The sequence below is a fragment of the Tursiops truncatus genome, chromosome 3, assembly GCF_011762595.2.
Source record: "Tursiops truncatus isolate mTurTru1 chromosome 3, mTurTru1.mat.Y, whole genome shotgun sequence".
NCBI lineage: Eukaryota > Metazoa > Chordata > Mammalia > Artiodactyla > Delphinidae > Tursiops > Tursiops truncatus.
Genome location: NC_047036.1, coordinates 57,741,888 through 57,754,021, shown reverse-complemented (window position 1 = coordinate 57,754,021; position 12,134 = coordinate 57,741,888). Strand labels below are relative to the sequence as shown.

The 12,134-nt window shown below is 39.5% G+C and overlaps 1 protein-coding gene across 6 annotated transcripts in view; it reads right to left on the bottom strand.

The window, feature by feature from the left end:
- The window catches only part of ARHGEF28 (Rho guanine nucleotide exchange factor 28), a 278,789-nt gene that overhangs the window by 17,197 nt on the left and 249,458 nt on the right, over nt 1-12,134 (bottom strand). For all 6 annotated transcript variants that reach the window (XM_019929841.2, XM_019929844.2, XM_073802206.1 and 3 more), the window contains one exon: nt 10,908-11,208. In XM_019929841.2, coding sequence (XP_019785400.2) covers nt 10,908-11,208 — 301 coding nt within the window. The remainder of the gene's footprint in view (nt 1-10,907; nt 11,209-12,134) is intronic.

Genomic DNA, 12,134 nt, shown 5'->3' with positions numbered 1-12,134 from the left:
AGCAGAGGTAGCTCATAAAAGACAAATGTAGTATCTGATCTTTCACGACGCTTTACCTCAGGCTGCTTGTTCAGCATAAAATAACTAAAATTTTTTTAAAAATCTTTGCAGATAGTTGAGTGAAGTACCCTAAAAGGCAGTAAACACACCCTCCCCCTTGCAATACTGCTGCATTCTCCTTTCAAGGGGGATGGGATTCCAGTCCACAGTCCTCGGGGACACATCAGTGTGTGACTGTACTTCCTCACACTGGAGCCCAAATGCAAAATAGGGCCTCATGATTATGCTGACTAACAGACCATCAGATCTTGGCCCAAACCTTCCTTTTGTTTTTTCCTTCCAAGCTATGTGCCAGTGAAAAGTAGTTTGCACATGCAAAACTTTGTGGGTGCATTTCAGAGCTCCTGCTGAACAGAAGCATCAAGTGTCTAAAAATACAGGATGAGCTCTACTTTGTGTATAATCTATCATGCCAACCTGGACTCATTAACAAGTAATCAAAAACAGGTTAGCTATTTTTGGTAGGAATAAATTTATCAAGAGTCAGAAGTTTAATCTACTCATTGGAAGTAACGCAGCTTTAAAAGCCTTTAGTTTCTTAAAAGAAGGTTCCATTTTAATCAGATGGAATATATATTAAGAATTATACATTCCATATTCTTGTTATATAATAACATCCCCAAAACAGAGCCATATGGAAACAAGTCAAGAAAACACAACCTACATTTATCCAAGAGTTTAGGCTTACGTAATTTTAAGAATATTTAATAGCTCCATATTTACTACACTAAAATAAGAAGAAAAAATAATCCAGCACAGCTAAACAGTTGACTGCAAGGGTGCATCTGAAATGACAAGAATACAAGCCTAAGATCCTAAACACAGATTCTAGAAGCTTTTGGCAAAGCCAAGTATGTGAAGTCTCTTTCTCCTTGACTCCTAATATCTCACCATCCCACCTTCTGCCATCTGCCTCTAGCAAATGTCAGTGGATTCCCAGGATGGAAGCATGTTTCCTTTCTGATTCATTCCTGAAAGACTCCCCAAAATATGGCCTACTGCAACTGAGCATGACTGCCCTGAATTCACGGGAAATCACCAAAGCCATAGTCTTCTTTCAGCCATCCAGAAGAATCAAGAATCCCTCCCATCTAAAGGACTGGTGTCTAAATCGAACACTTACAGACTCCTATACTGACAGCCCAAACCATCTTTGAGAAGTAGGAACTTCAAAATTCAGAGTCTACAAGAAAGTACTGAGGCTTCTGAGGACACGTTAGAAAACAGAGCGTTAAAATCACCTCCTGATTTGGGGTTTTGCATGGACAGGGCTCTGAGCAGGCGATTCCTGTTTTTTGTTGCTGGCGGATTTATGAGACTCTTAGAACGCAAGGCCCTTATTGCAATGTTATAACATTCTGTGTGATTAACTGATTGCAAATCACTGCACAGGGTGCCAAGATCGCTGGTAGGAAGCAGGTCATTAAATAAAATTAAAACTCTGCCAATGCTTCTTCCAAAGCTTTACAGCAGCACCAGTCCTTACAAAATGACCTCAATTCACCTGAAAGTCTCCAGTATTTTTGGCAGATGATCCAAATATTCTATATTTAATCCAAACATCCAGCATGTTATGTTTTAGGAAGAAAAACCTGTAGTGTAATGAAATTTGCACAAAGAGAGCTATGGAAAAGAGTGAAAATAATTAAATTCTGCACAGTCGTACTGTGAAATTGTTCAGCAAAAGGCTCAGGGTCCTATCTTGCAGAACCGGGAACCTCTGTAAGACCACATTTTTCCTTAGGTAAACCTTCAAACCAAGCATTAACATTTCAAATTAAATTGAATTAATATCTTACCTAGAAAGCGAATGGGTACCCGGGCCCCCTCTCCAAGCAAACCCCACAGTGATTTATCATGGCAAATTAGCATCTCCACAGATCAAAACCCAGGCCCCGGCTTACTTATTATCTGGCTCGAAGTCTGAGCAGAAAAAGAGGACAAGACGTTGCCTCCTCAGCCAACTGTTTCTGGGGACTAACCAGCTGAGGACACATAGGTGCCTTTCAGTCAGTCTGTCTGGGGTAGAGCAAAGGGATATATTCCTTAAGATGCCACCACATTTAATTTTAAGATTGCTATGATAAATATATGATCTTTCAGGCAATACTTTAAGGCTGACAAGTAGAAGGTGCTGCCAGGGAAATTGGTTCACATTCTAAGAGTGTACTTAACGACACAAATACTAATTGTTTTGCCTGGGGAGATACATTGGACTGTTAAATAGGACTTAGCAGAAGAAAAAGGGTTTAAGAAAGTGTTTCACTGATGCTGAGCTAGCTGCCCATGTTTAATTTACTGGTGTTCAAGCTACTTTATGGTTAAAAAAGAAATGCCCCAGTGAACAGATAGGCTGACTAACTGTTGTTCATTAACAATTAAATGCTAAATTGTTTATGTGACATCTTCCTCAAAGGACAGCAATGAATTCATTTCTACTTGTTTAGAATAAATTAAGGCATTTTATGGAGAATATGTTTTAACTGTTTGAGCTTTCATTTGCTACACATGGCCATGTGTGGCTATACGTACAATATTCTAAAGGGAAAAATAACTCATATAAGAAGATGCTCTCTAGAGTTGAACAAAGAGTACCTATATCAAACTGATAAATGAGGCTATACGTCTGAAGACAAATTTATTTCAACATTAATGAGGAAGAAAAGTTGGCAACTGTTAAAGTCTGCTACCTAGAATCCAGAAAGGTATTCATGGCAAGCAATTTTATAGTTATCCTGATATTTCAGGAATGCCACCTCACATATACCCATCTTAAAAAGTTTTCAAACTCACTCAATCCAGGTAGCTAGCCTGGAGCACTTGCCTACTCCACCTGTATTAACCCCCATCACACTCCACAAGTCTATTGGCTTTCCTCAACCTGTTTCAATGCCTCAGTCAAGTCAAGCTGTGTGACTCAAGCTCATAGTTGCTTTCATTTCTGCTAAAGAGTGTGGACCTTGACTCCTTCATTCATGTCACAAATTTTTATCAAATGTTCATTAGATGCCAAACACTGTGCACTGTGCTTTGTCAATTGTGATAGAGCAACGAACAAAGGAGATAAATGGAGCGCCCCACTCTCTTGAAGCTCATTCTACAGTGGGACAGGCAGACCTTACATAATTTATTACACATGTCATTAATTCAAATTATGAGAAGTGCTAACAAGGGGTGCTTCCTGGTGATTCTGAGCCTTGATTTTTATCAGTCTATACAGGACTAACAAGGACAAATAAATTCAGGATAACTGAACTCAAAAAGAGATTAAGGTCATAAACCAGAACACAATTTTTAAATTTAAAATTGGTTTAAACCAAAATACTCCTGTTGGGTGTTCTCAACATTTTCTTTCTGGCAGGAAAGTCTATTCAGGGAACTCAAGTATTATCAGAAGTTTTCCTGGGGATATATTGATATAATGCAACCATTTATATAATGCAACCCATGAGGGTTGGATGTTCTGTAGATATGGAAGTTCTACATCCCAAGTTGAGATGTTCAGTCTTGCTGCCAAAATCTCTCTTAACATTTGGTTCTGAAAACATGGTTGACTGATGTAACTTCTTCTCTCAGAGATGAACAAAGGGAAACAAAATGCTGTGACTTATTTCCTAAGACAGTTCCGGTGATATACTAACAAATACCTCCTCTTAGACCAATATGGAAAAGTAGTTAACCCTTTATATTCTAATCTATTTCCAGTCTGAGTAAAAAAAGTCCCCAATTTACATATTTTTTAAAAATCACATTTGAAACTATTGGCTTCCTGCTGACATTTAGGAGACATTTTCATTTCTATCGGCAGGCCACCTCTGAATCACAATTACAATGAATTCTTTCTACCAGGTAGGGATGAAGCTGAAGTTCACCGGATCCCAGAATATCCTTGGCAATTTTTTTCTTTTTAAGTTCTGCTAACACTTCCTTCTCTTTTGTACAGATGAGGAATTAAGGCTTAGGAATCACGCAGCAGCCATACGAGCCTGAGTTAGCATTTGAACCGAGGTTCTCTAACATCAGGCCCAGTGCAGGGGAAGATAACAGGACGGCTGCTTCAGAATCACTTAAGGAAAATGTCAGATACACAAATTTGCAGGCCCAGCCAAGTCCTACCAAATCAGAATCTCTGCACAGAGGAATTCGTATTTCTATTGCCTTCTCCCAGAAACCATGGTACACAGCCAGCTACAGTAACCACGGTTCTAGCAGCCAATCCCACCCACGGCATCTCACTTCTCATGAGCCTCACAGTTAGAGGGTGGCCCTCCGTAACACCATCACAGGATTTTGGGAGCTGGAGTTGGGGGGGGGAAAGTGAAAAAGAAAAGTTGTCTTCTTTGAAACACAGAGACAGCAACCACCATCTCACAGGATGTTGTAAAGGGCAAATGAGACCATGAATTCAAAATGTGCTTTTGAACGGCATGAAGTACCATATAATATTACATTAATTCACCCAAAGGTGAATTAACTGGGATGGAATTTCCAAGCCAAGAGGAATATAAACGTCTCAATTTAAGTGAAAAAGAAAGTACAGGTTAGACCATCTATTTTTACAAATAAAGTTTTACTGGAACACAGCTAATCTCATTCTTTTTTTTTTTTAACATCTTGATTGGAGTATAATTGCTTTACGGTGGTGTGTTCGTTTCTTAAGGTACTGTCTATGGCTGATTTAGAGCTATAACGGCAGAGTTGACTATATGCGACAAAGACTGACGGCCTGAAAAGACGCAAGTATTCACTGTGTGGTCCTTTAAGGAAAAGTCTGCCACGCCCTCTGAACCAGATGGTCATATTTTTCTTAAGCAAACATTAAACATCAGTCCTTAGCTGAACACCCCACATTTTAGGCAAGTCCTGAAAATTGAATTTTCACGGTTGGATGGACATGGGGGTGAGAGAGGAGACAGTCCCCAGATTCTGATTTGTGGAAGGCATGATGTTTTCTTTGCCCACTTTGGGTCATTGTCCCAGGAGTCATTGAGACTGACAGGAGCACGCCTTATCCTTCAGGTATGTTTGGTACCTAAATGGTTACAAACTTTCCTTGCAAACCCAATCCTTAATCACTTTGAGAGTAAAGCCCCACTGTACTAGAGAGGTCAAATATGTAACCCACAGACCACATATGTGTGTATGTACATGTATGCATATATGTACTTGTATGTAGGGTGGGTTAAGCTAAGGATGACCCAAGGTCAGGCCTAACCCCCTGGAATCCTTCATACTGAGTAGGTTCCCACTTTAGCAGCTTGTTCAAACCAAATTGGAAGCTCGGCGGGGATGAACAGCCAGCCACACGGCTGGCTGGCTGCCTCTGAATCCACCCACCTGCTGGTTTTGCTCTCCTGCTGTGTACTGGGCTCTATTCACTAAGGCGGGATGGCCCTGGTCCAGCTGGCTCACATAGCAAACCTGCCCCCAGAGAACTATGCAGTCAGGAAGTTGGCAGTCAGCACCCTTGGCTCACCAGGCTCTACAAGCAAATGGCATGTTTCCCTTTCCTGGTACAAAATCTGCAAAATCATCTATACTTGTCAGTGAGAAAAATTAAAATTAAGTCTTTGAGCCCAATTATCTATGCTCTTGTCATAACGCAGATGACCGAGAGCAAGCAGTATTTATGATTTCCTTTAAAATGTTAACCAAAGTGATAGCCAAGATTCTAGAAGAAAAGATAAAGAGCTGATCAATGATTTCCCAATTTTGACTTCTACAAACTCCCATAGATATATCTGGATAATAACTTGATATCATATGAATATTCTCAACCCTTCAGCTTTGGTTTTATTTAAGCAATCCAAAATAAAGGCATCTAATATTCCCTCCCAATCATATAGAGAGTTCAAAATTCCCAAAGCTCTTTAATTAAGGTCTAGGTTTGGGAAAATGTCCTAATGAATATATAGACATTTTTCTGCCCTAATTTCTGTATTGACACAGGCTTGATAACAGATACCTATATCTACAAATATAAAGAATTAGATATTTACCACAATTTTACTGTGACGCATTTTTTTAAACAAAGTTTACTTCACTCCCCTAACCAAGTTAAAAAAAAAAAAGCTCAGATTGTTAAATTATAGTTCAAATATGGTACATTTTTTAAAAAATTAAAGCTTTCATGGCACCTAAAAACAGCAAAGAGAAAATAATAATTTTATCCTGTGTTAAAGGCTGAATTGTGTCCCCCCCCAAATTCCTATATTAAAGTCCTAACCCCCATTACCTCAAAATATATTCGAAGATAGAGCCTTCAAAGAAGTAATTAAGTGAGGTCATTAAGATGGGTCCTAATCCAATATGGCTGATGTCCTTTAAGAAGATGAAATTAGGACACAGATTTGCACAGAGCAAAGACCATGTGAAGACAGGGAGACGATAACCATCTATAAGCCAAGAAGAGAGGCCTCAGAAAAAGCAACCCTGCCAACACCTTGATCTTTGACTTCCAGCCTCCAGAACTTGATTATGGCAGCTCTAGCAAACTTACACATCCACCTTTTCAAATACTTCTTTGTCACTGAAGTCTATATGATCTAACGCCAGCTTCAGTTTTATGGGAAATTGCCTGTAGGTCTTTAATAAAGCTTCCTTCCACACAGATAACACAAATAAGGTACCCATTTCTGAATCATAGAATATTTTTAAAACGTTAGAAATTATCACGTACTCACTTCTTAAAGACTATTACTTAAATACTAACTACAGCATAGCCTTTTATTTGGAAATTTTCTATTCTATTTCCATATGTAAAAAACATGTCATTGAAAGTTTAACGCAGCTGTCTGTATTTAAAAAAATATAACAACATTGCCAAGATGAAGTATTCTGAATACAATGCTTTGAATTTGAAAATATTTTGATGGGCACCAAATTCTAACAAGCAGCAAAGCGAAACACTCTTCTGGAGTCCAAACTTGATAAAGTTATTCTTTTTCCAATGTCAACTACGTGACTAAGGCATGAAATTTGGTTCTCGATTTAAATTTTATCATATGCGTTATGGCAAAACTATGATGCTTTAACTACATTGAAAAGGAACTTTTTAGGTAACCTGCAAATGTTGAGGTACAGATAAAAATATAACTGAAAAGGGAGACTAAGAAGATTTCAGATTAATTATCATACCAGAAAGTATTTTCTCTGTTGATTAATGAAAAAAAGGCAAATATAAACTAAGAGAGACACTGAGTAAATAGTCCTAGAATTCTAAAGCTAGGAGAGAAAAAAAAAGGCACAGAAAGAATGTTTTTTGTTGGTTTTGCCTTTAAGAAGACTAATACAGTTGAGCATTTCATGGGGCCAATTACATAGCAATTGTCCTACAGGGACTATATTGTTTAAAGAAATTCAAATTTTCTGTAGTCTTGGCTAGTGTCCCTCAGAGGAGTGCAGATTAAGTTCCTAAGCCAACCATCTCTTCCACTATAAATAAAATCAAATACCAACTTGGATCTAATGTTCAAACATCAAGAATTTTGTTCATGAGACAACTTCCAAAACTGGAAAGTAAAGTTCTTTATAAAGTATTACCTTAAAAAATATTTACAAGTAACACAGGGATATTGTTAGGCAACACTAGAGAAACAAATGACCCTTAACAAAATGTGTCTTATGGGAAAAAAGTGAAGCTGAAGGGTATTTATATCTGAAGATCCTCAGAGCTCATGCAAGCACTGGCCACCACAGCCCAAATGATTGAGAAATATTTTCCAAATGGTAATATTAAAAAAAGAAGGAAGGGACGAAAACAACAACAAAGAACTGGACCTTCCTCATGAACATCCTGCCAGATATTACAATAGGAGTTATTCTAGTTCTACTCCAACTTCTTTTAAAAGGACAATTCAAAACAGCATTCTAGAAATTAACAACGTGCAGTGTAATGGTTCAGAGCATGGGCTCCGGAACCAGTCTTCCCAGTTCCTCTCTGGCTCTGCTATTTACTAGCTCTGTGGCCTTGGACAAGTCACTGAACCTCTCTGTGCCTCAGTTTCCCCCCTCGAATGGCGATAATAACAGAACCAGCTCAGTGGGTGGTTGTGAGTACTAAATGAATTTCTCCATGTCAGACCTTAGCACAGTGCTTGAAGTTTGGCAAGTGTCATATAACTGTCAGTGGTGGCAGTGGTGATGGAGATATTGAAAAACCAACTGAACACAAAGTGCACAGGAAAATGTCTGGTGAAGCTGGCTTGAACAAACTAAATGAAAATTCCAGTCTAGGTGACAGCTAAACACGTTAGAGAATTTTATTTACATACAATTTTTTCCACCAGGCTTACTGCTCCCAAAATTCCCATCTCCACTTATCTGAGCTGCTCTTAGGCACCCAGTACAAGACCAGACAAAAGAGCAAAGCATTCTTTAAGGAGCTGCCTGAAAACAGCTGACCTTAGGGCCTACTGATGAAACCAAAGCACGGTTAAACACACATTTAACAAAAACACCAGCCAAGAACAGGAGAGGCAAACTTCGTTAGCCAGGGTAGTTGTCACTGATGACCACTCACACAGAGATACAAGAGCAAATGTGAAAGCAGGGGACACTGACATGGCATCATCCTTGATTCTGGCACATGGACTGTCCCCCCCTCCCGCCTCCCACCCCCTCCCCCCCGGCCTACGTGGACAGCACAAGCAGAGTCTAGTGAAGACCACATCGGTGGCTTATGTTGAGCTACTTCTTTTTTTTTTTTGCGGTACGAGGGCCTTTCACTGTTATGGCCTCTCCCGTTGCGGAGCACAGGCTCCGGACGCGCAGGCTCAGCGGCCATGGCTCACAGACCCGGCCACTCCGCGGCATGTGGGATCCTCCCGGACCGGGGCACGAACCCGTGTCCCCTGCATCGGCAGGCGGACTCTCAACCACTGCGCCACCAGGGAAGCCCATTGAGCTACTTTCGATTCTAAGAACCGTGAAAACTCTGGAGTGGCTTGAACAATTTTATCTGGCCCTGACAAGCCTCTTAAGAATATATATCCTATTTTCATTCCACTTCCCTACCACCTCCTTAATCTCTGACTTTCTTCTCTCTCCTCCAGAAACTGCTTATCACGCTTAAGTAAACAAACGTAAATAGGGTTTTCTGACCAGTTGCAAAACTCCAGCGCTTGACAGCCCACACTGCATTTCTGATCTAATCCCTCCTGCACACACCAGGACACTCCTGAGAGAGGAAGGCCAGAGTTGATTTTGCTCTCTTCTATCAATGTCCTGAGTGTCCTTGGCCTACACTGGACACAACATCTGAAGCTGAAGCACGTTTTCTCAGCATTTCCCTGGGCTATATTTAATTCCTTACATGTGGAGACACTGGTTTTGTATATAATTACTGTTTATTTCCTTAGTACATGTTCTGTCTCCTGTATGCAGGCTGCCAAATGTTTAAAAGCTTTCTACTTTAAAGCACAAGTCAACAGAAACAGGTAGGAGATACAGAAAAAGCAGAAATACTTCTTTCAAACAAAAGTGTAATGTGGTTTAACTCAAACTGAGTTTCTGAATTACCCCAAAGCCAGTATGCAAAATCACAGTGACAACACAGAAAGCACTGCAGATAGCAACTTAATGAATTCAACACAGCAAAGCAACATGTATCAAGAGAAGGCATTCTGCAATATGGTCTCTGTAGTGTTAGGGCTGTAACATAATACATTAAAGGGGTTACACTTTGCTACATTCTGCCCATTTTTTAAACCCCAATTCACTGTTCCATTTTGTTTCTTTTTTATTTAAGGAATACTTGAAACGATACTTAAAGAACTATTTCATTCTCTCTTATATGCTGACAAGAAATAAGAATGTTACAGCAATGACTGAACAATGTAAAGAATTATCCACTGCTAAGAATCAACATACTTTGGGTTAGTAATACATCTACTTTCAGGCAGTGTCAGAATTATTTACTCTCTAATTCGGAGAGGCTGAACACATTTAAACCTTTTCATTGCTGACAAATTATCCTACTGACAAACTAAGAATAACTATGAAGCATGGAAACCAATCTCTGTCCAGTTCTGAAGAGCTCTATACCACTGCTTGGTTCACGTTTCTGAAACATTTTGCTGTCGGTGATTTATTTCCCATCCATGTGGCCAGCCATTTGTTTATTCTATTGCATGCCATCTGTTTTTCGGTAGAGAGGTTTTGAGTTCTTCTCATTCCCTACCTCATATCCCACAGAAAACAATTTATAATAGACATAGAGTTAAATCATTTGGATTCATGTGGAGTTGGTAACTCGAGCTGCCTTTCATTTATATTTGGCAAATGCTTTAATGGGATTAGCAAATTGTGTCATTACGAGGTACTTACGGAGACACAACACCTTTTTTTTTTTTTTACAATGACAAATGATGTTAACAGTTTCATTTGGGGTATTTAACGGCAGTACAGAAGATTTTACTAACATTGCAGGAAATTGCCCCGAGAGACAATAAAGCCCTACCACAAACCCTGTCCATATCTTTTATTTCTGAGAGTCAACAAGTATGTGTATCAGGATGTGGTTGGGTCTACAGTGAGGAATAAATATCAAGTTGCTTCACTTTTCAAGGAAAGTTATTATTTAACCCACAGACCTAAAAACCCTGTCTGGTTCTCACATCTCAGTGGCATCCTCTAAGCCCTCCAACCATGGTCTAGTTGTCTCAATGCTCACAAGTGATGGCCCCCAGACTTCCCCAAAGAAAAGTTTATGCCACAAAGTCCAGCTCATCAGCACCAATTTATTCCCATTCTAGGGCCCACTTTGAGTTGCTCTAAAGAAGAGCCAACCATTCAGAAAAACAGCTCCTTGTGGAAACTATACAGATGATGTTTAAAGTATTAATTACCATTTTTACAAGAATCCTTGCTGCTTTGGTGGAGAGGGGGTATCTGATGACAGGACCCAGCGGCTATCCACAGTTCATGGCTGACGTCCAAGGGCTGAGAAATGTTCATCTTGAGGTCTACTTGATTTTCACTAGTCCTTACCAAATCGGAATGAGATATACTTGGGGGGTAAGTGGCATCCTGATGGATATCTGCTGGAGTTGGTTCGTTCAAAGTGTTAAGTGACATTTGCGCTAAAGCTTCATTGATGAAGAATGAATTTTCATGACATAAACCCTCAGATTGATTAAGTTCCATTACCTGTGTAAGAAAAAAGAAAAAACACAATAATTCTTCCAGCAATTTGCACCAGTTTTATAAAGTATTTATTCCTAACAGAATTTAGCAATCAAGATTTTAATGAGTGAGGTGGAAAAGGATATTACCCTTGACTCCCTCCTCCCATCCCCTTTTAATGAGCTAGTACCAAAAACTTCAATTGGCAACACACAGCATATCTTAAAAGAAATAAAAATCAAATGAAAAGACACATGCAGCTGTGTGCTCACTGCCATTAAAGTGTTTCTACTTTAAGGGAATAGCATTTTCACTTTTGCTAAATAAAAGTTGAAGACATTCATGTATACATAAAGTATTTGCAATAAATATAATTTAGCCAACTTGAAAGGAAAGTCAGATATAACACAGATCACTCTTAGAAGCTTGTCAACTTTTACAACTTTATGTACAGTATTTACAATAGCCAGGACATGGAAGCAACCTAAATGTCCATCAACAGATGAATGGATAAAGAAGATGTGGCACATATATATAATGGAATACTACTCAGCCATAAAAAGGAACGAAACTGAGTTATTTGTAGTGAGGTGGATGGACCTAGAGTCTGTCATACAGAGTTAAGTAAGTCAGAAAGAGAAAAACAAATACCGTATGTTAACGCACATATATGGAATCTAAAAAACGGTACTGATGAACCTAGCAGCAGGGCAGGAATAAAGACACAGACGTAGAGAACAGACTTGAGGACACAGTGAGGGGGAGGGGAAGCTGGGATGAAATGAGAGAGTGGCACTGACATATATACACTACCCAATGTAAATTAGCTAGTGGAAAGCAGCCGCATAGCACAGGGAGATCAGCTCGGCGCTTTGTGACCACCTAGAGGGGTGGGATAGGGAGGGTGGAAGGGAGGCTCAAGAGGGAGGGGATATGGGGATGTACGTATA